This window comes from Eupeodes corollae, chromosome X, assembly GCF_945859685.1.
Source record: "Eupeodes corollae chromosome X, idEupCoro1.1, whole genome shotgun sequence".
NCBI lineage: Eukaryota > Metazoa > Arthropoda > Insecta > Diptera > Syrphidae > Eupeodes > Eupeodes corollae.
The window spans coordinates 2,599,341-2,624,161 of NC_079150.1; the positions used below are offsets into that span (position 1 = coordinate 2,599,341).

At 28.7% G+C, this 24,821-nt stretch overlaps 2 protein-coding genes across 27 annotated transcripts in view; one reads left to right on the forward strand and one right to left on the reverse strand.

Annotated features, from left to right (window-relative positions):
* The window catches only part of LOC129953288 (protein Gawky), a 33,604-nt gene extending 29,249 nt beyond the window's left edge, over positions 1 to 4,355 (forward strand). For all 13 annotated transcript variants that reach the window (XM_056066320.1, XM_056066316.1, XM_056066318.1 and 10 more), the window contains one exon: positions 1,316 to 4,355. In XM_056066320.1, coding sequence (XP_055922295.1) covers positions 1,316 to 1,464 — 149 coding nt within the window. In that variant the 3' untranslated portion in view covers positions 1,465 to 4,355. The remainder of the gene's footprint in view (positions 1 to 1,315) is intronic.
* A 10,945-nt stretch (positions 4,356 to 15,300) lies between these two features.
* LOC129953302 (protein pangolin, isoforms A/H/I/S) overlaps positions 15,301 to 24,821 on the reverse strand; it is a 129,635-nt gene continuing 120,114 nt past the window's right edge. For 13 of the 14 annotated variants that reach the window (XM_056066373.1, XM_056066371.1, XM_056066367.1 and 10 more), the window contains one exon: positions 15,301 to 20,959. In XM_056066373.1, coding sequence (XP_055922348.1) covers positions 18,844 to 20,959 — 2,116 coding nt within the window. In that variant the 3' untranslated portion in view covers positions 15,301 to 18,843. Of the gene's footprint in view, positions 20,960 to 23,190; positions 23,452 to 24,821 lie in introns of those variants that run through there. The other variant, XM_056066377.1, reaches the window with a different exon arrangement.

Genomic DNA, 24,821 nt, shown 5'->3' on the forward strand with positions numbered 1-24,821 from the left:
TTGTTTCCATCAATTTTCTTACAAGAAAATATATATTTTTTTTAAATTAAATTATTACAAATTCAAATTTGCATTTATTTAACATTTTAATTTAGTTCTTTTGCTGCATTTATGATGTATTTATTTACTGATTCTAAAAGACTTGTAACAACATGAAAAGTCTTTTAACTAAACTTGAACATCTACTTTTCCGTACCACAGCACCCAGTAAAAGTAATTAAAAGTATTCTAGTATTCATTAAATGTACTTGAAGGAAGTTACTTCAAAAGGTATTTGATTTTTTCAAGTACCTGTACCAGTACTTGGTACTTGTTCTGGTATTGGTACTGGTACTTGAAAATTTAAAGCCCTGCATTTTTTAAAGGCTAAGTGTTTTTGCCGGTCGCTCTATAAAGGACGTCCATGAAATTTTAATCTTTTGATTGATTAATCAAATTAAAAAGTTTGTTTTTATTTACAAGATACATTTTCTCATAATTTTAAACATCTTCAAGTTATGTATTATAAATCAAAATTTAAAGTGTTGCACTTATTCATTTTCCTACACGTATCACCTACAAAGTATTTATTTAATTTTATGAAATTTGCATATTTCAAAAATGTCCTCTTTGTATTTTACGTATCTAGTCCCGATCTTTACGTCCACTTGTTTTTTTTAAAAATGTCCATTTTTCTATCATTTGTTTAGACTTTTTTTAAATATCTTCAAATTTTGAAAAATATACCACAGTCTAAAATACAGATGCCCCCCTTCTATGTTTAATGTGTCTTGTTCCGATATGAAACACATTCAATAAAAAAACTCAACGCAGGTTAGGGTTCAAAACATTTTTTTACATTTTCTTTTTCCTATTTTTTTTTCTACATACGTGGAAATATAGTATTAAGAGCATACATAAAAACTTGAATTTGGGTTGTGTATATTTATACTCATATGTACGTATATAGCTACAAATTTTAATACCAATATCGTCTGTACGGAAAAAAAATTGCTCTAAATCAGGAAAGCGGTTTTTTATTCGAAATCATAAATATGTATTCGAAATTTTTTGTAATTTTAGTGGTTTTTTAGATTTATTTGATTTTTTTTTTAACAATGAACAGAAATTTTGAATCTACCTAATGTTGTGTAATGATAACTTATCCGTTTTATTGCGTCAATTTTCTTTCCATGATCGACGATATTTTCCCCAAAGAATAAATAATTACTTTTTTTTTCAAATAAATATTTATTTAAATTACAAAAAAAAAAACAAACAAAATATTTGATTATATAATTCTGCATTTGATGGAAACAAACTTAAAAAAAAATAGGAACCGATGCTTGGGGCAATGGATCTGTATGGCAGCAGACAGCTAATACATCAGCTAGTTTATGGACACCATTAGACGGAACGACTGAACGTGGAACACCGTCAAACTTGAAATCATACTTACCGGAAAATCTTCTCGAGCTAAACTGAACCGCATACAATAACAAAAGACATCGAAGAAAATACAACAACTCTGGAGGAGGGGGGAGCGGAGCAGAAGAATGATATTAAAAGGAAATTTTGATACTTTTCAATATATATATTTTTTTCTTCCAACTGATTTACAGTAATATCTTGACAGCAGAATATATTCATAGTATTAAATCGATTTTTTTTTAAATTTCCAACTTATGTACTAACTTAATGATAAAAAAAAATCAAAATTAATACAGCTTCCGTTTTCTTAAAGTTCTGCGATGAGCCTTTTCGGTAGCTTAGTTATTTTTGAGTATGTGATAGCAATGACTTATACATGCTTTAAATGAAGATAGTTGGAAAATTACTATAAGTATATATATATATATATATGCATATATATATATATGTATGCATATGTATAAATATATGTATGCATATATATACATATTTTATTTTGAAAATGCTCTATCTTGCCGTTTTGTGTTATATTATTGCTCTTATTATCTTTTGCTATCTGCGAATTCAAATTGTATAATATTATATTTCAATCCTTTTTTGATTATTTGTTTCAAATGTTCTTTTAAATTTATTTGTTTTAAATTTATTGGTTTTAAATTTATTTGTTTTAAATTTATTGGTTTTAAATTTATTTGTTTTAATTTTATTTGTTTGTTTTAATTTGCCTATTCAAAATTGTATATTTTTTAATTTAAGATTTGTTTTATTTATTATGATCAGTTATTTATTTTTCCAATCAGCGCTTTTACATTATATTAAGTTTGTTGTTATATTTTATTTTGTTATTAAAGTTCAAATAGCTTGTATATCAATAAAGCCACATAGACGAAACTTATTTACAATCATGTAAAAAATTTTAAACTTACTAGCTTTTAAGTGGCCAATTATTTTTTTCCCAGTTCGGATCGATCAAACTATCTCCTCATTCTGAAATCAATGATGATAAAACTAGAAACCAATACAAACATTTTTAAGTTAACAAATTCTACCTTTAATTCTGTTTCATCCGATATTATTTGCACAATCAAAACATTATCAATTTATGATAGAGAAATAATTCTAAGAATAATAACTAAAGTGTTTTATTATTTTTAAAATACACATATCAATAAGTTTTTGTTTTGTATTGCATTTGGAAAAATAAATAAGTAAACAAATAAAACAAATGTTTAATAATAAAAAAAATTCATAATGAAAATGTCAAACTAGCTAACAAGCAAATTTTACAAAAATGTGATGTAATGAAAAAGTTTTACCTAAACAATATTCACGATTATTATAAAAACGTGATTTAAAACATTAAAATATGGTTCTCATTTTTGGGGTTTTAATTTTAGATCATCAAAGCACATGGTGATAAAGAATTAAAATATTACTGACATTTGAAGACCAATTTTTGTTCAAATCGCTTTAATTTAACTTTGTTTACTGAATGAATTTAACATTTTTTTTACATAAATAAGGTCAAAGTTATACTGTCAAACCACTGGACATGTATTTTATTAAATATGTGATCAAATAATCTTGGAAAAAAAATGAACAAATAATTTAGTGCGTATAAATTGAGTTGCATACTAATAAATTGGCGAATCCATTTAAAAAAATCTAGGTTTTCCTTAAAATTTATTTTACAAACACAACAAAGGCAAGGTAGAAACATTTTTGTATATTAATAAGTTAATGAGTAAAAATTGTGATACCACAATAGGCAAACATCTATGAACGAAAACTTAAAATAGAGTAACTAAAACAAATATTATAAAAACTGTTTAATTCAAAAATTATTGGATTTTATTTAAAAAAAAAAAAGCTTTTTTTATTTAAATAGAGAAAAGCAATACATTTTTTTAACACACATACCAAAACAAATACTTCGAATTTTTAAATTATTTAATTTCGAATTTAAAAACCATGACAGCTTTCTGCTGCTATTACTGTAAATTACATTGAACATGTTTTAAATATTTATAATTATATGAATAAACAGTTATTTTTTCAAAAAAGAAAGAAAGAAGTTCATGAGCCATGTGAAGAAAAATTGAAAATGAAAAAAAAAAATGGAATAATGTTAAAGAACAATAACAAAACAAAACGTGAGGTACATTATTTGTATGTATAGACTTACATTTATCATATTTACATGCAAACACGACTGTATAGCATATGTTTATTAATGTAAATATAAGTGTTTGTATCCGAATAAAGATAACACACAAAATTTTATTTTATTAAAAGAACAAAAAACTATGAGATTCTGCGGCAGTCATTAATTGCAAAGTAAAAAACATATACATAAATTAATATAATTAATATAAAAACACAAGTGAACTAAAAAATAAAACAATTAAGGTATATAGAGATAAAATGTTGGTGCAAAAAGTAATATATTTAATGTGTAATTAGTTTATGTAAGCCTCTGAACTAAAGTCTAATTAGAAATAAGGAAAATTATATTATAAATCATAAAAAATCAAACCACAGAACTATTTTATCACAAAAGGAAAAAAACAAGACAAAAATTGAAACTTAACCAACCAATCAACAATATTATTGTGAATGAACTCAACTACAAACTTAGAAATTAAATATATATATTTATGTCTATATATATATACACATATATATAATATAATCATTTAATGACAAAAAATTAAAAAAAAAAAAATATTGTATCAACTACAAAAACTATGACTTGTAAAACAAAACAAAATATTTGGTGTAAAAAATACACAAAAGTTTTATATATTTTAAAATAAAAACACAAATAAAAGTAATTTAGAAAATATGACGATAAATAAGCATAGATAAGGAAATAGAAAAGACCCTCCTAGAACTTCGTAAGAAAAAAATTTAATTAAAATTAAAATAAAAAAAAAAACTAAAAATATAACTAAAATTATATCACATCTCAACACAACAATATAGACAATTATTGCGTGTAGTATAAACAGAAACTAAAAAATGGAATAGCATTATTAAAAACAAAAAACAAAATGAAAATGTGTACTTGAATTCAATTCAATAATAAATTAATTTAACTTATATATATCTTAAAAAAATTGATGTTGTTTCTTTTTCTTTTTTTTTGAAATTGAACAGGTTCGCTTATTAAGTATTGCTTTAAATCCTTTTGGAAAGCAGAGAAGTTCAAATTTTCAACCTATTCTGGAGTGGAATAGCGTTAGGTGATAGTTAGTTTTTGATCGTCATCATTTGCTACTCGTGTGGTGACTATTGATCATCCCTTTTATGCTATACTTTGTTGGTGACAGCTTTTTAGGTGCCACTATCACACGTTTTCTTAATATTGTAATTGATAAGGATAGCTTGTGTGCTATTTAGCTTTACTATAAATTGAAAGTTAAGTAAAAAAGATATCATTCCAATTTTTTCTATGAGACAAACATTAAAAGAAATTAGTACAAAAAGTTATTGAGAATTACTTAAGGAATAGAGCTAAATATTGTGGAACTTTTTAACCAATTGTTGCATGCACAGAAAGCACTGTTATTAACTGAAAACATAAACTCTGCGAAATAATGATAAGGACAAAGAAAAAACCGTCTGTTTTTATGAAAAATTACTATCAAGAAATGGAAACCCTTTTGTTTGATCTTATATTTGTATAACTTTTAAACTAAATTTCTCTCTTTTGAACGGTTTGTCTTACAATTATTTATTGATCTTTATTGCAGTACGTAAAATGTATAAGGCCTAGTGATTGTAATTAAGAATCGTTATTAAAAAGGACCAAAAATAAGAAAATCTCCAGATAACAAAGGTTTGTTAGTTATAAATATTTTTTTAAATAACGTAGGTAGATTTAATTTTATAGAATAAAGCACGTCGTTATGATTTTATGTTTATAAAGCCTTCTGAAAGCCATTATCTGAAGAAGAGTTGGGTCTTGTTGCTGATTACCGAGAACAGAATAAGACACCTAGCCAAATCGCTGGAATACTTTCAAGAAGTAAATCTGTAAAAGACATTTTTTTAAAGCTGAGTTAAAATTATGGAGTCAAGCAAAGTTCAGGTAAAAACCTAAATTAATCTAGGTAGAAATCAAACGCCTAACCGTTAGTGAATCGATAAGCCCTGCGAAAACTTTTAACTTTTTAAACCTCAATGTGTCACCAAGGCGGGTGCACCAAGTTTTGAAATCTGTAAAAATATTGAATATGTAAAACGCGTTCCGAAACCAAAACTTACATCTCGTCGAAAAGTGAACAGATTGACTTTCACTCAAAAGTATAAATTTTTTCGAATGAGACGAAATTGAGGAAGCCCCGACGACGGTTACTAACAATTTCGGCATGATAAACGAACCCAAAAGCAGCATAGAAATAGTTTCAATTTTAAAAGTGGTACGTTGATGATTTGTTTCTACCAAAATAAATTCCAAAAATATACGGATGGAATATTTGCGGCGGAATGTATCTTTCACAAGAATAACGCTGCTATTTATGTTTCAAAATATACAAATGGTCTCCGTGCAGTCCTTTTGAACCCGATTTAAAACGTTTGGGCAATTTTAATACAAGAGGTTTTTAAAAATATACGTTTATTTTACAATATAAATTGTTTGACAAGAGTTGTTCAAGAAGAGTGAGCCAAATTAATGTGTGTCAAATAAAATCAATATTAATTTCAGTACCAAGACGACGTCACGTACGAGATGTTATTCAACGAATTCAACGAAAAGGATCAAGCACTCAATTTTTAACGCCTTTTTAAAAACGTTTAAAAAGTTTTACTAAAAATTACTTCTAAAAATTGGCCTTAGTATTATTTCGTTTTAAAAGTAAAATTAGTTTGTTAAAATCCAATAATAAATAAAACAAAATCGTATTTTGTGTTTGCCCTTATTATTATTTCGTAGAGTGTATTATTGTTATTATTTATTACAATATAAATAAATTAACATTATAATACAAAATTACAATGCGCTAGCTACCATGACTTGCGGCTTGAAATATTAGGGTTTATAAAAAAGTAGGAGTATAAGTTGGGCTGCCGGAGATTCGCGGCCCGCCCAAACAGCATGACCCTCGCGGTCCCCGACAGCAGAAATATAAAAAATTGTTATATAACAGATTTAATTTTAAGTAAAGTTAATATTTTATATAAATTTTTTATGTTTTCAAAAGTGGCTTTTGATAAGAGATCAGTTAAGTTTGTATTATTATTGTATTTGATTGTTAAGATATGACTGGATTGACATAGGTGTCAGGTTGGAGGGTCTTCTTTTTTTAAAAGATGTATGTGTGTTAACTGAGTGCGGCCAAGCCTAAGGCGGATGAAACATTTGATCGAATAGTGGTGGTTGTAAGTGCTCCATCGTTCTTTTCTAGAAATTATTAACTACTTTCAGGAAGTCTCTTTTGGAAGGCGCAAGTTCGCATATATTTGTTTGCATCGAAGAATTTTTGGCTGAACTCCTGGTATCCAGAGGAGCTTGAGTCCTCTTTCACACGAGACGGTTTCGTCCGTACGGTTAAAATCCGTTTGTTTTTGAAAATATTGTTACGTATTTTGGTGATAACGGGTGATTGGTTTTTAACGTTTCCGATAGCATTCAAAGTGGAAAGGCTATGTTTTTAATTTTATTAATTGCAAGTTCTGTAGCTTTTTAATATAGCATGCCCTTCTGAAGAGAATACTGAAAAGTAATTTGGAATCCTGATCTCCTGTGTCAGACACGAATGCAAAATATCCCATGGGTTTTTTGTATATTCTTGTATTTTTCCCTGGAATAGTTGTGAGTAGGTTTCTTTGTTTGTTGAATCCTTTCTGAAAGTTGAGAGTTTGGTGTTGGTATATACCAAGGAGGGTTGTTTCTTAGAGTCAGTTTATTTATTGTTAGCCGAATACCGATGTTTCTAGCAGTATCAATGGCGATATATAAAGTGGATGGGTGTTTTGGTGTCTTTGTTCGCAGTACTATTTTTTTGGCGTCTTCTACAATCGGTGATTTAAAAGACTTACAAATAACTGTTGGTGTGATTCGAGCAGTCAGAAGGTCTCGGCGATGTTCGATGGACGGAAGGCCAGAATCAGTGAGGATATTTTTTATTGGTGAAGTAGCAAAGGCTTTTAAGCTGCTTCTGATTGCTGAGTGGTAGAAGGTTTGATGATTTGTAGTGTAGATTTAGGGCATTTTCCATAGATAGCTAATCCGTAGTCAATCTTGGATAATATGATGTTTCTTGTAATTTGAATAAGTGAGTTGGGATGAACAAAGCTATTTTTGAAGAAAGAAATCTTATTATGTATTTAATCTGGTAGCTAGCTTTTTATAAGTATTTCACAATGATTCTTAAAATTATAATTGTTATCAAAAATTATACTTAAAATATTAAAGATGTTTACATTTGGAATTTCATAATTTACAATATTAATGTTAAAAGTGTTACAGTTTCTTTTTTTTACAGATATGTAAGTGTTTACTCTTAGTAAGGTGAGATAATGGATCCTGAAAGGGAGCACCACTCATTTAGCTCTAAAATTATATATTCAAAAAGTTGCTTAGTGCTATTAATTTCGTTACATTTCGATAGTCTGAGTGAAGTAAGAAGTTCATGGTGCTACGCCCGTGTTTAAAACCAACCTGTTTTGGGCAAATGCAGTTGTTCTTTTCTATATACAAAAGTAGACGTTTAGATATAATTTTTTCTAGGAGCAAGGAAATTGGTCTGTATCCCGAGGGATCCGTCAAACTTTTTGTCGGTTTGGGGATAGGAATCACACTTGTGACTTTCCATACCTGTGGCATTATACCTTTTTCGAAAATGTTATTGTATAATTTTAAGATTCTTTTTTTAAGTAAAAGTGTGATATTTTTCAGCATCGGGTATGGAATCCGATCGAAACCTGGAGTTTTGTCTTTAAGGGAATTAAGGCAGCTTTCTAATTCTAGATAATTCAATCTGAGCTGATTTCTTTTTCGATATATTTTGCTGATAAACTTAGGTTATCTACTTGCGGTTCTCTGTTTGCTATGAGTCGTTTGGAGTAGAGGAAAGTCGAAGAGAAGTTAGAGTTATTAGCGCAATTAGACCAAGACATACCAAAGTGTTCACATATATCTAATGGGTTGTATACCAGATTAAGTAATTAACGTTTTTATTTTAATTGGGTTGTGGTCACCTGTAAGGGATTTTATGTCTGCTCATATTTTTTTACTTGTTGAGATTGGGTTAATATTAAATGTGAATTTCTGGAAACTTATTTTTTTGGCTATTTTTGCTTCTCTGCAAAAGAGAGTATTTGCTTTGCGGTAGATCACGAGGTTAGTGTCGGAAGGATGTTTTTTGAAAATTTTAAAAAGAATCGGTTTATTATTTCGTAAAGTAGAGAGTTCGGTGCTCCACCAAAGAGCCGTTATTTAATAAAGCAAGGTTGGTGGTTGAGAGGAAGTTTTAAAATTAATTACCTCTATCATTATTAGCGGCAGAGCTTCATTAAGTGATCCAGGAATTGACATACCCTGTCAATGAGATTGGAGTTTGGATGTTGCTTATAATATTTATTAATTCTGTGGAAGTAAATGTTTGGAATGGGGGAATGTAGAGCGAGAGGATTGTGATCTTGATTTTAAAAACAATTTCTATAGCAATAAATGAAATATTGGGGTTAATGGATAAAATGCTATGGAGGATACAACTATGAATCAGCAAGCCGGTACCATGTTTTGATGTGGTGTTACTTTCTAAGTTATGGAAGTAAGCTTTATACTGTTTGGGGGGTGAGGGGAAAAATAGCTTGAAGTTGAGTTTCTCGTAGAGTTATTATTGAAGGGTTATAGTCATGTATTAATAATAGCAGCTCATGCCAATTATTAGAATAACCATTAATGTTTCTCGTAGAACTTTTAACATAGATTGCGTTGTATTGGGCTTTTGTACAGTATAAGCTGAGTTATAATGTTGAAAGCCAGAGTTGGTGTTATAGTTTTTGGTGTGAGGGTTTTTGCGACTGCGTTGATCAGGACCTTAAGCAACCGATACTCCTGAGGTTCCCGGTTGTCCCAGTTCCCGGTCAACAGAGTCGTGTTTGTTGGTGCGTATTGTTGTGTTAAATTCTTTCATCATCGGATTCTTTTTCAGAGGGTTTAATTTAGTATTTATTATTTTTTGTTCTGTTTGACGGAGTGGTATAACTGGGGATTTTAAAGTGTCTATTGAGTTATGTTGCGCTTAAGGTGAATCGATATGTTGGGATGGGGTTGTTTGGAATAGGTAAGGAGTATTTATAAAAGTAGGTGCTAAGATGTTTTTTTTATACATGCTGATCGTTTTCTGAGATTGAATTATTTTGTAAAAGTGTGGTAGTTGTATTGTTTGGCGTTGCGTGATTTTTTGGGTTTGATTTGCAACTTAAGTTGCAGTTCTAAAGTCGTTTGTTGCTGGTGTTTCTTTCGTTTGAGATGGATTATTTGCGACCATCGCAAAAATTTGGTCGAATGGTAAATCTGGGTTTAAATTTTTGTAAATTTGTATTGCTTCGTACATGGTACACTTTCTGATGGTCTTTATTTTCAGAATTACTTTGGATCTTAAAAAAACTTTTGCAGGATTTGGAGGAGGCTGGTTGTTTCTCAGAACTATTTGCACAAAAAGTGCTGATGCATGTGTAGGGAGAATTTAGTGGAAGGTTGCAGTTGACGCAGGTAGGGTTATTTGTGCATCTTTTTGCTGTATGGTATTGCAGTTGGCAATTTTTACATATGCATCATACAATGCATTTATACCAGTCTCTATTTACAGTTGACGTCAAAGGTGAAGAGGATGACACAGGTTGGGGTTGGTTTACCTTCAGAATAATTTTTTGTAAATTTATAAACACCTGTGACTTCATTTCTTTGATGATTTCATCTTCTGGAACGGTTGCGAGGTACCTTTAGAAAAGATGAGATTTATATGAAGTGTAAATTTTATTGGGCAAAGGTTTGCCGGAATTTTTTTTGAGAGGAATATGTCAGCAATCTTTTGCGATTTGACTAGGATGAGAAGATTTCCATCGGGTAGCTCGGTTATACACTCATAACTAGTGCTGATAACATCTATTGCTTTTTTTTAACAGAAAAACACTGAAGGAGGATAATTTTATATTATTGTCTTCAGGTGAGACCACTGTAAATTTAGGGCTACCATTATTTGAAAAGGTTGGAATTGACGTATTAAGGTCTAGATTTGTATATATAGGTGGCTTTTCTTTTTTTTTTGTGGGGTATTCGGGATACGCATCGATTTCTAGAGGCGTAAACGGATTACCTGATAGAACACGTGGCCCTTGGGCCATTATTGAACACTTCTTATCTCTTATTAGTATGTGATTTGCACTTTCTAAAGGAAGAGACAGGGAAAATGATATGTAAGAAAAAGCTATTGAAATAGCGGGGTAAGTTCACACGAATACGAGCGAGAGGCACACCAAGGAAAGAAAACGATATTGTCGGCTTGGAGATTAAAATACATTAACAAAATGTAAGATCCCATGCCTCCCACTTCTTGAAGAAGTGCAGAAAGAGAAAGGACCAACTCCTAGACCCAAAAACCCGGTGAAGAACAATTTTCAATAAATTTCTTGAAGAACACGGATCAATTTTTGATGAGAAGGAATTAGAAATAAAATTAAAAAATATAACTTTTTACTTCAAAGTTTAAATGTTTCTATGCTTTTTGTGAACAGCTGAAAAATGTTTTCATTTTTTGACATCTATCTCAATACAGCTAACCAACTCGTTCAACAAGGTAACTAAAAATCCAACAGTCTAAGATACCCTGTCCAACACGAGATTAAACGCAACCATTGAAATAATTGGAAGCGTGATGTCAGTGAAGCGTTTTTGGGCATTGTGACGGAAGCGAAAAAGATGGGTTGAGTGGTCAATGAGGGCAAGACTAAGTATTTGCTGACATAAAACAAGGACATTGAACTACAACTGGGCACAAACGCTCCAGCCCGGAAGGTATTCGATTCCAATCCCGAGGGACGGTGCAGTAGAGAAAAACTACGACTAAAGCGGCGCAAGGAGGTGCGAGAGTAACTCAACCAATTTAGCGTTCGAAACTGGAGACAGCTAGCTAGGGACCCAGCTGGCCCGAGACGCACGTTGGTTTAGGCCCGCTGTAGCGCCACCTTAAGTGCGTGTGCAAAAAAATGTATTGAAATCGTTTGACCAATTCTTGAAAACAAATTAACGGTTCTACGGGCAGTACCCTTCTGGACCAATAAAGAAATATTTTTGTATTGAAAGAAGCCAAATTAAGAAAGAAATGTTGGAGAAAAATTTGGAACAATCTATCGGTTTTTCGATTTTTGTCCAAAAATTAGTCTAGAAAAACCTATCGCGAATCGGCGTATAACCTTAATTTCCAAATTTGGAGTCGATCGACCCAATGGTGTCGGCTATAGGTGCGAAGACAGATAGATATACAGACGGACGGAATCGGGGGACCTACTTTTTTTGACTTCACTACCATCGTAATGGCATGTTTTAATTTGTTTACATAAATGCAAAATTTGCATTGTTAGAAATGAGATATTTTCATTAGAGAACTAACACATTCGACAAACCACGGTTGGCGAACTTTACAATTCGAGTTAGAAATTCAGTGCTACCATATAAAAAAAAAATAACAGGCATAAATAAACCTCAAATCATGAAATTTCAAAAAAAAACTGCTGTGTTCATTAATATTGATAATTTTCATATTTAATAAAAATGCAAAATAAACCAAAATGATAAGCAACATAGATTTGTTTTTTGAAGAAAACGAAAATTACAGAAAACAAAAGTAAGAATGCTTCGACTGCGAGACAACTCTAATTTCTTGGTACTCCCGAATCATTTGTAAGTAGAACATATATTTTGTACCTACCTACTGGAAGTTCTTTTAATTCTAATTAATTCCTTAAGTTTCAGATCATATTTTCGACTGAATTAAGAAACGTTTGTATTTGTATTTAACAAATTGGAAGGTCAATTTAAAAATGCAAGCACCTCCTTAATCCCTGCTATACTAAAATTAGCTTCTGCTCTTAGATTTTTTGCTAGTGGGAGTTATCAGAGCAGCATAGGAAAAGATATTGACTTAAGCCTGTCGCAATCCTCGGTTTCCTTAACATTAAAAGAAGTTGTGTGTGCATTAAAAGTCAAATTATGTCCAACCTGGATTAGCCTCAACATGTCACGAAACTACTTTTTTTAACGGCCAGGTTACCAGGAGTAATAGGATGTGTTGACGGAACCTATATAGGAATCGTTGCTCCGATTGAGTTGCGTCATTAGTATCTTAAGCAAAAAAAGGATATTACAGTTTAAACGCAATGATAGTAAATATTTTCCCCGAGAGTAGCTTTTGGTTTTTAGTGTAAGTTTTCAAGGCGTGTGACCATAAAATATGTATTCGTTATGTTGACTCAGGATATCCTAAATCAACCCATGATTCCTTTGTATGGAACTCCAGTAATCTAAAGTCAGTTCTTAAAATGTGCTACCTAAGAGGAGAACGTTCAATATTCCTTGGTAGTATTTATATTTATATTTCGTCGTTCAATAATTTTTCTTTTCCATCGCGAGTAGGTGGCCCAAGTGAATTGAGGATTGTAGCAAATTGGTCCCAATATTCCTTTTGTTTTTTTTTTTTTGAAGAACCAAACTCTCCAACACCTCTTGTTACATTCGATTTCGATTCCATCAGTTCGACTAACTTTTCGTACTGAATTTTATTAGTTTTCTTGCAGCTGATTCATGTTATGTTTATAAAAAAAAATAAAATATCCGACATTTCTTTTACATGAGCTTCGACCTTTTGTCACACAATATGAACGTTCGACAAAAAATAACACGAATGACGTTCAGATCAACGAATATTCGATATCGACAATAGAGTGCGATCAATCTTCGGAAAATGTATGACATTTAGATTTAAGTCGAATCAACATTTTTTAATTCGCCAACGGTAATACAAATTTCTCACACTAACACGTTTATTCATTCAATTCGCCAATGGTAATAGGGGTGTGTATAGAGGAAGACCGCATACTTATGGAAAAGGAAATCAATCAACCTGGTGTGCATCCTGCGAGTAGAATCTTATTAGCACACTGTAGCGCCACCTTAAGTATGTAAGTCTTAAGTAAGTTTTCATTCCTATTTGTTTTTACTAAATTAAATATCCTTCAACCAAGTCCATCTCAACCTCCTTCTTTAAAATTGTTCAATAAAAGAAATAATAAACATATTTTACATTTTTTACTCATATCATTTTATTTTCTTTTTTTTCGTGTATATATTTATAATTTATATATTGAACTATATGTATGCATATATATATATATAAGTACCATTATGTACATGTACATACGTATGAACATACACACACATATATATAAAATATATATTCTTCATTTTTAATATTTAACCACTAGTTTTTCTCTTTTTATATAATATTTTTTGAATTTGTTTGTATTATTTTATTATTTTTACAACAAAGGTAAACTTAAACTCACCGGTATTCGTATAACAAATTATAAATCAATGATCAGTTCATCATATGGTTCTTCTTAATGTTGGTTTTTGTTTTTATTTTTTAGGTTAGTCGTAATAAATTCTGTTTTATTTTTTCTTTAATATGTATTTAATAATTATTTGTTTACTTATTTTTTGTTTTGTGTAGTTACGTATATATCTGTTGATTTTTCTTGCTTTAGCTTTAAAATGAAAACATATTAATACATAAATATATATGAATGTATTTATATATTAAACGATCCATATTGACAGTATGTGCGAACCTGTTAATAATTATCAATTTAATTATATTAATTGTTTTAATTCTTATGTTTGTTTTATTTTAATTTAATCTTTAATTCTGTATTTCGAAACGAGATCTGTTGATTTTTTTTGTTTTGTTTAATATTTTGCTTATTAACATTTGGTTTATATTGACAGTAAACAATTGTTTTTTTTTTGTTTTATCGAAGAAACAACAAAATAAATATGTATGTAAGATATGTATATAGCAGCATTACGACAACGGATGTTTTCTTGTCACTTTTTGTGAGTATTTTTGTCATACCTAAGAAGAAACTGAAATAAACCATATAATAAAATAAAATAACTGTTTTTTTTTGGCAATTTCTCAAAAAATAGTTAACAAATTATAAAATTATTAATAATTAAAATTGAACTCGATAAAGCGACACCATTTTGTCTTCGGTTTTTTTTGTTGAACGAATGATTTTACATTTTGTAATGGTTCTTGTAGCCCCATAATATTGAAAAATTATTTTATATATAAGAAGATTAAACTCGGCCTCTCTTAAAGAAATCTAAAAAGGCCAAATATATGGAAAATTTAAAAAAATAAATCTAGTGCAATTGAAGCAAAAAGTACGTTTTTATTTGGATTTTCTTTCGGGCTTGAGGAAAGATTGGGATGAGTCGTGTAATATTTCAGTTATTTTCATTTAAAGAAAAAATTTAATCAAAAGACATGGTTTTCCGCTAGTTATTTTTTTTTCCAACAAGATGGGCATGTAAACATGTAGTTTAGTTTCCAATTTCCCTATTTATGACCAATAGTTGAAAAATACCTAGAAGGATTCATAGTATTCTTAGATAAACCTCTTTCTCCTAATTTCAATACGGACATTATGTAACATGTTCCTGGAGAATGATACCTCAAATATCCGGAAACGCTTAGACCTTGCCATTGACCATTTATGGGTTTCGTCGTAAAAAGTATATGTATTTTTGGTACATAATCGTGTCAATGGTAACAATAAAAAAAGGTAAAAAATAAAAATAAAACAACAACTGAATAAAATAAAATTCAAAATAAAAATATTTTTGTTTATATTTTTAAAATATGGAAGAATTCGTTTATAAGGCAAAAATTATAAAATCTAAATAAGATTAATAATAACTAATAAAAAATATAATCAAAGTAAGGAATTTTTTAAAAAAATCTTTCTTACATCCTAGTTTGGCATTTAAGTTTTTTTGTGGTACTACTATTTTTTCTTTTGTTTTTTAACTGAGGGATTTTTTTTTAATTATAATTTTTTTTCTTTTAATTTTAACATGAAAAACTTATTCAAGTGGTAAAAAATTATCTCTCATAGTGATTTTATTTCTAAAGATGACTTTTTAACTCATTTTTTACTAAGTTTTTTTTTTGTTTTATTATTTCCTGCTAACTTTAACAACACTTAGAAATATCTAAAGACCTTAAGTAATAATTTTTATTTCATCTTAAGTTTAATCCGTAGATATATAGATTTACAAATTATATTATAAACTAAATATTAATCAGTATATAGCAGAATTAATTTTTGTATATATAAATCTTAATTTAAACTCTTTTCTTATTTTGCTTCGATTTATAATATTTACATTATATTATTTGTTGATTTCTTTCTTTCTTTTATGCCTTTTATGTGTTTTTTATTTAGCAAACAGGCTTGAGTTTTCTTTTTCTTTTTATTTTAATTTTTGTTTTTAGTGCGCACTAAACAAAACGTATAAAATTAAGTGATTATTAAGAGTATAACATGCTCTCTCTTTATATAGATAATAATTAATGCAAACATATATATACTATTTATATATACATAGACATATTCATATAAATATACTTACATACCCATAGATATGTAAATATATTTATATTATGAGTGATTTATTTGTATATTACCGACAGTTATTATTTGCACTATATATTTGAGTATCGGATGAAAAAATTTAATTTATTTAAATCTTTATCCCGTAAGTGAAAATGAAAGGATACAAAAGCTATTAAACTTTTTGCATACTTGTTCATTTCTGGTTCTTGTAGTTAAATACACAGAATTTTTATTTATTTTTGTATACAAACTAAGATACGGTGAGAGAAAAACAAATTAACAAAACTATTTAGTTGAACTTAAATATTCTCTTTTTCTGTTTGCTTATTTATGTATGTATATATAAATATATATTTACAATGTAGCACTTATTTAATACCGAACATCTCTTAGATAGAAATACGAATACGATTTTAATTTTTATTTACATTAATGTATTATTATGTTTTTCTTCAAGATGCATTTGATATAGCTACTATTTTATATTACACATTGTTGTTTTGTTTTATTTTATTTATTTTTTTTGTTTCAAATTGTAATTAAACATTGTTGTATATAAACATTCACATACATCTGTACGACTTTTATGTGTAATTGCATTTCATTGTGATTTTATTTTATTTTACATATTAATATTATTGCATTTTTTGTATTATATATTTATTTATAATATTTTTATAACAAAATTCAAATATACATACTTTCTCATTCACTAAACATATACTACATCCACATACATACATATTCATACACACACTCTTAACTATTATAATGTAAATAAAATTCGGTTTTGGTCGCGAACACTCCTTTTAATCTCTCTCCCTTAAAGTAATTTTTTTAAAAGGGTTTTTTTTTCTTTTTTAATAATAAAATTGTGAAAAAGATAATTTTTTTAATGCATACATGTATGTATATCAGGGAGAGTGAAAATCAAAGGACTCACGAAATAACCTTTTGGGAGGTATTTGTTTGGAAATTGTTCTAGGTACTGAATCTTTTGAAAAGTTGTATGGATTGTATGTTTGAGCTTACTTTAAAATTTTAAGGACTGAATCAGTGTTGTGCTAATTGGGTGATGAATTGCTTATTTGTTTGTTTGCACTAAAAAGTCAAAAGGAATGTTAAATTGACATATTAAAAGAACATATTAGAAGAAGATCAGATTATAACCTGATGTAACGGGAAGATTGGGGGCCAAAGATGTTGATATAGAATTGCTAACGTCAGAAGAAATTAACTGATTTATATATATTCAGAAGTAGCAAACATTGAATTTTTCCCATTAACTAATTTATTAAAAGTTTGTCCTTTTTGGGTATGAAAAAGAAGCATGCTAAGCTCAGCATTTAAAACAAAAAAAATTAAAATTACAATTCTCGAAAATGGCTTGTTGTTAGAATTATGTTTTAATATCTTTTCACATAAAGTACACACATTTGTTTTTCACTAAGTTTGAATGAATAAAATATTTCAATGTGAAATTCAAATAACTTTGTAAACAGTATATGGCTAAGCTTATAAGAAATCAGAATTTACACTTTAACGTTAACCTGCCCTTATATACATAACACGTATACAAAACATATTTATTATTTAATTAATTTTGATTTGATTTAAATACACAGTCTTATTTAAATTGGCATTTTTCCATATTTTCATATTCCTTTCGGTTATCTTATTTTTCAAAATATTTTTGTATTAATTTCATTCTTTTTTAGTGTATAATTTAATATTTTCTTTTACATGTTTTTTTATTTTAGAAAAATTAATTTTGCTTCTTAATTTTAAGTAAAAAAAAAATTACAAAAACAACTAAAAGTATATAAATATTTTAATAATATGGCAGATTATAATTGTATGTGGCACACTTTATTTGATGTTTATTTTTTGTTTTAATTAGGGTGATTGATTTACTTTAGTTTTGTTGTGTTACGAAATCAATACAATAATAAATTATCCTTGAATCGAGAGCCTTGTGGTTAATTTAGAAGTATGAATGTGAACAAAATCAATTTTATCTTTTTAAATATGGACTAGCTCAAGAGTTTTGGGATATAATTTTTCGCTGTCAACAAATTCAACGAGTTTCTCGCACTAAGAGAATATAAAAGCCCAATATACACTACTGGCCTGTATAATAGTGACAGTTGGTGTATTTTTCATATTCGTCCCTGATGATTGCTTGAGCTTTATATGAAACCTACACAGTTTTAGTTGTGAATTGGCTTCATTTAATGAAGCAAAAAGAAAAGAAAACCGAATAAGATTAAGCTTGTTTCGTATGAATTTCAGTTTATCTCAAGTTAAATATTTTACAGAAACCAGGTTTTGTAATTAAATATTATAGAAATTCAAGGAAATCGTTTTGGCATTCAACATATAATCAAAATATTATATTAGCTTAATTATTGGAATATGGATTTGTCACATGAAATATTTGATTTGAATTTAAACTCCTTCATCAGACGAGACCAATTTAAATTTCTTTTCCGCATTAAATGAAGTAAAAGCTACTCGATATTAATCTTAGATTTAGCGAAGCAAAAAAAATTATAAAATGTAAATTAATATTATTCTGTGTGACTGTTTTTTGACTTGAGAATAACGAAGCTTAAAAATAATAAATTCTATTAAATTTAAATCCGCCAATACTGCAGTTATTACTATGGCTTTTTGATAGATATGACCAATAGCGGCGGCGGCGACGCTGGCGCTGCCTACAGGTGAGACGGCGTACTGTTATGTTACACTTATTGCTCCACTTTCACCACCATCTGAGGTCCGATGATGCGCTGTAGAGGTTGCTGTTCCAACACTACTGTTATTTGCTTGCTTTGCAGCAACAACATGATTGCTAGGCACACTCGCCGATATGGAATTATTTGTTGAACTATTTGCTCCCGCTGAACCAGTAAGCGGGAAATGTTGACTGAAATGATGTAGATGTTGGCTTAAGGCGAATGCATGATGCTGCGATTGCTGTTGCTGCAATTGCTGTTGCATTTGTTGTTGCTGCTGATGATTGTGAGGAGAGGAAACGGAAGTATTTGGATTTGGACTGGACATGGATGATCCAGAACCGGATGCGGGACCAGAGTTGGTGAGAAGCTGATATTGTTGTTGTGTTGGTTTTTGCATGAACGAACTAGATGACTTGGCCACTTGCGTTGAATTAGATTGAAGCGTTGCAGAAGACGACGAAGGAGGAGAAGATTTCGTTGAAGGATTTTTGTCCGAACAACTATGATGATCGGTGGGGGAAGCGCTAGCAACGGTACTTTTTCCTGTAATAAATGAAGGTTTAAGGTATGGAACTGTTCTTGATATTCCGGTTGTATTGTGTTGTTGAATGTGATTGCTAGAATGCTGTTGCTGGTGCTGCAGTCCCAATGAGCTTTGCTGTTGATGTAGCATCAGCATTGGTGGCGAATTATTATTGTGAATATTATAATCACGCTTGGTTAATTGATTTATACTAAGTGGATTATTGACATCTCGAGGATTCGCACCAACAGGATTTCTTATGGCTTTTTCAAAAAATATCTCCGATGGTGACGAAGATGCTGAAGTCACATTACTGCCACCTTGACATGATGACGATGAAGACGACGAAGAAGATGATGAAGATGAAGAAGAGAACGAAATCGATGTTAACAATGGAGAAGCATTTGAAGCAGCTATCGCTGCCGACGTCGATCCAGATCCTGATCCAGAGACGTTGCCAGCTAATGTTGATTGCACGTTTTTATTTGCTGTTTGTGGAGGCAAAAGTTTGCCTTCTAATTTAATCTTATCATCTTCTTGAGTAGAATTAGAAGTAGTTGAAGAAAGAGCTGAAGAAATTGCAACGTTGCCACGGGCCGTATCATGTGGATATTGTTGTTGTTGGAGAGTCAATAATGGAGGTTTAATATCATTTCCACTTGAATTTGAATTTAAAGCTTGATGACTATGAGGAAGAGTCCTGCCACCTGATTGTTCTCCCTGGGGCGCTAGGCCCATTGAAGCTAAATGACCCAATCGATTGCCAATGTTGACATTATTCAAAAGCGATTGAACCATACGATCTGCAATTGACTTAACTGATGGCAGTGCTGAAAATGATGTCGGAGATGCAGAAGTTGCTACTGCTGCATTATGATGTAACATTTGATGTACAGCAGAAGCGGAAGGTATGTTATTGCAGTTATTTTCGGCCGCACTGCGGCTGGTGTCAATAAACATCGGTATGTGATGTTGGTGATGATGCGGCTTTGGCAGAGGTGGCTGTTGTTGATGTGAAGCGGGAGAAGAACAAGGCTGATGACTTAGAGGATGAAGTTGCTGATGATGTTGCTGTTGTTGTTGTTGTTGATCATTTGATGTTGTCGAATTAGATACACCACTACTACTATTACAACCATTATTACTATTATTAATATTATTATTATTTATATTATTATTATTACTATTATTATTAGCATTATTGTTATTACTATTATTATTATTATTATTATTATTATTATTATTATTATTATTATTATTATTATTATTATTATTATTGTTATTAATATTATTATTAGTATTATTATTAGAATTATTTGGATTTGGGTTCGAAACTGCATTAGGCGTCGATGGACTAGTAAGCAAATTAAGCGGACTTGCCAGGCTTGTCGATGGACTTTGTAAACTAGACAATCCACTCAAACATCCTGGGCTCGATAATGATTGATTTAATGATTCACTATCGTCGTCTGGAGTTTTTGCATCATCAACACTACCACAACTACCAAGATTATCATCGCTCATATGATTATCTAAATCATTGTTGTCATCACCGTCCACTTCCATATATCTTATACATTTTTTCTTGCGCCTATATTAAGAAGGACAGAAAATAAAACAAATTGAATTAGTAAAATTTTATATTTTAAATCTATTCATAAATATTAATTAAAAAAATTTAAATAATTTTATTGCATTATATAAATAAAAATCACATGCAAAAGGAAACAAATTCTCACAAATTCTATATAAAAACTGGAAATAAAAATCAATCATTTCGTAGCCACTCTTAAAAGCAATTAAAAAAAGAACAATGAATAAGCAACAATATCAAGTGCAATTCCACGTTTAGCAAGCAAAATTCTTAAGAGTTCTTAACAAAATTCCTATTCCAATGATAATAGTTTGTTTAAACGAACATAATTGGAATTCATACATATGACTCAAATATTGTAAAACACAACTTTAATAATTGACAACAAACAAAAAAATAATCGTGCTGAAAACTTAAAAAATTGCTAAGAGGCGTAATTTTGTATGTATATTTTTTTTCATTATTACTCCGGACACATAGGATATAAAAAAAACATCGAGATTGATTAGAAAACAAGGTACAAATTTAAAAGAACAAAGAAAAAAAACAGATTTTTATTTAAAATTTTAATTCAAACCGAAAAAAACATCAATCAGAAACATCAAAAATAATTTATAACAAAAATAAAACTGTTATATAGCAACATTATTTTGTTTAAATTGTTATTATTGAAGGATGCATGATCTTACAATCAATTATCAATCATAATAATGTGTAGCATAGTGTCTTCCAAAAATATACAAAATTTTAAAAGAAAAACCACAAAATATTTTGGTTGTTCTTTAAATTTTGAAATATTTGTATTAATTGTTTTTTAAATTTATTTCAAATCACTTTATTAAATGATTAAATAAATAGTTATCAAATAATAAATATTTTTTAAAGAAATATTAGCATTTTTCAAATTTTTCAAAAAAAGGAAGCTTTAACAGGATCAGTTAGGGAACATAATTTTCACTCTTCTTCCACTCTAAAAAGTGAATTTTCGAAGGTTTTTTATAACTTTTTTTAAAATTTTTCTTGAACCAAATAATTTATGTCTCCTTATCGCAAATATTTGGAAAACAAAATGCAAATAAAAATGAAAAATTAAGTATGTGTTTTTTTTATCTTGAGAAACACTACTTTACTTGGAAACTCATTTAATAATAACCAACATTGCTTAAGAACAATGTTAATGCATATTTAAATAAAATTAAACAGCTCTTGGACAAATATAGTTAAAAAACATTGAGTATATTTTCGGGAAACTTAAAATTTGTGATTTAGGCATTTTCTCTGTTTTATGTTCTTTAAAGAACTATAAAGCTTAAAAGCAGTTTCAAGAAACATTTTTTTTTATTTCCGCATTTGTCGGATCTTGAAATTCGAATGAAGAAATGTTATAAATAAAAAATAAAGTTAAAAAATTGGATCCTCGTTATAGTTTATGTTGTTTAAAGCGGACGATAAGACGATAAGCATTTGGAGAGTAGTTTTATTTTAAATGTAACAAAAAATATGACTCAAGGTAAGCTATAATTTTGTAAGTTTCAAGTTCCCTTCAAAAAAATTGTATTGAGAAAATTTAGTACATTTCAAAAAGTATAAAAAAGAGACTCTTTGACCGAAAAATATAAAAAAAACTATGCACATTACATTAGTTTGATATCTACATTTTAACATCGAACATCATTCATTTTCACTTTAAAAATATTTAATATTTTTAACTAAACAATTAAATTAATCAATATTTTAATATTTGTTTACCAAATTAACAAAAAAAGAAAGAAGTTAAGATAATTTATTTAACAACAACAAAACTCTTAAAAAATATAGGTATATTAATATTATAATTATATTATTTAAAAAAAAAAAACATTAAAGACAGCAAAAAACTTGTTTCATACGAGAAAATCCAAGATCAGGTTCAGGTACAAAATTATTTGTTTAAGTGTCGCTTGCTTATTTGTTTAATTATTTGTTCATTTCTCTCTCTCTCATTGTTGTTGAAGTTCTGTTTCTTTCTCTCCAATATTTTATATATTGTTTTTTTTTTTATTTATTTATGTAGAATTTTTGGCTTTAACTGTGTTCTACTGTATTTGGTTCTTGACTTGTTCTATTTTCAAATTCTTGGATTCTTTTTATCTGGTTTTTTATGAAATACAAACAATTATTTCTTAAACAATCAGTACCGCAAGCATTGTGTATTTTTTTGTAAAATATGATTTGGTATTTTTTTTGGAAATTATATATTTGCATTGTTATTGAAGATCTGTTTGCCTTATAAATTAACATAAGTTGGTGATGGTTGTTGAGGTCCGTTGGGTCCTTGATTGTGTCCGCCTGTTTGTGATCCAATATGACCCGTCGCCGTCGAACCCATCAGCTGTAGATGATTTGAAGATGACGTTGAAGATGACGACGACGACGATGAGTTCGGTATCAAAACCGTTCCCACTGCAGATACAGGCACTCCTGACGACGGCAGGACTGGCAAACCTGGACTATATATTTTTGTTTTGTTTGTATATTATTTTTTATTTTTTCATATTGTCGTCACATCGTGGCAAGCACAAATGAAGTAAGGATAAAGTATAAAGAGGGGTAGAGTTTAATGTTTCATGTCTCAGGTGAAAATATTATATTGATTTTGTTTAATAATTTTATTTTATACATCGCCAAAATATATTATTTAAAAAAAAATAAACAAACAAAAAAATTGTATTTCATTTTTATTTCAATTTTGTTTTAAGTTTAAATTAAAAAGACGTATATAAATTTATGCTCAGATTTCTTTTGAAAATAAAAACAAACTTTAACTAAAAAAGACTCCTACACCAGGACCAGGATATATGTACTTAGAGAAATCATATATATATATTGTTTATTAAAATTCTTTAAACAAAAATAAAATTAAAAAAAACTACGTGTTAAAAAACCATAAATAATCGAATTAACAAAAATACACAAAATGTTTTCGTTACAAAATAACTTAACATAAACTTAGTTTAGTAGAGTAGGTTTATTTAAAAATAAATGATGCTTCTGATTAATATTTTCTTGCATTTTGTTTAAAACAAAAAAATGAAAGGAACAAAACATGTTTATTGTTTAACAAACTTAAATCAGTCTCTGTTGGAAAAGTTTCATTTTAAAATAAAACTAAAATTATGTTTAGATTATAATTAATTATTATTCGTAAAATATATAGTATAAGCTCGAAAATATTTATAAATAAAAATAAAAATTAAAGGTGTTTTAAATATGTTAATTTTAAGATTTTATTTTCGTGTGTCTTCTATTTTTAAATGAAAAAAAATATATATACTTTAAAGAATTTATTTTTTAGTAGTATGTATTTTTTATTGTTTAAATTTGTATGAATGCAAAAAAACAAACAATATTTTGCGAGTTTGTTTGTTGTTATTTCTAGGAACTTTTTTTGTAAATTGTTGCGTTTTGTAAAATTAAAAAAAATATATAAAAGAATATGAGAAACAAGTATTTTTTTAGAAAAAAAGAAAATAAAAGTGTGCAAAAATAATTATGTATTTTTAATTATGTTACTTTCTTTGTGGAATGACACATTCCTTGTTTTAAAAAAAAAAGTTTATAATATTGAATTTAAATATTGAGGAATTTATGATTAAAAGGATAATGAAACGTATTCCAACAATATTTCTGTTGTTTATTTTTATTTTTGTAATATGTTTTTTATGTGTGTTTTTTTTAATTATCTCCCAGTACTGGTCTTTTTTATTCGCGGAGTAAATTACATTTATACAACAGAAACAGAAAAAAATTTAAACAAAAAGTAAACAAAAATCTTAAGAAAACTATTTTATATTTTGTATGATTTTTATTTTTTAAATTG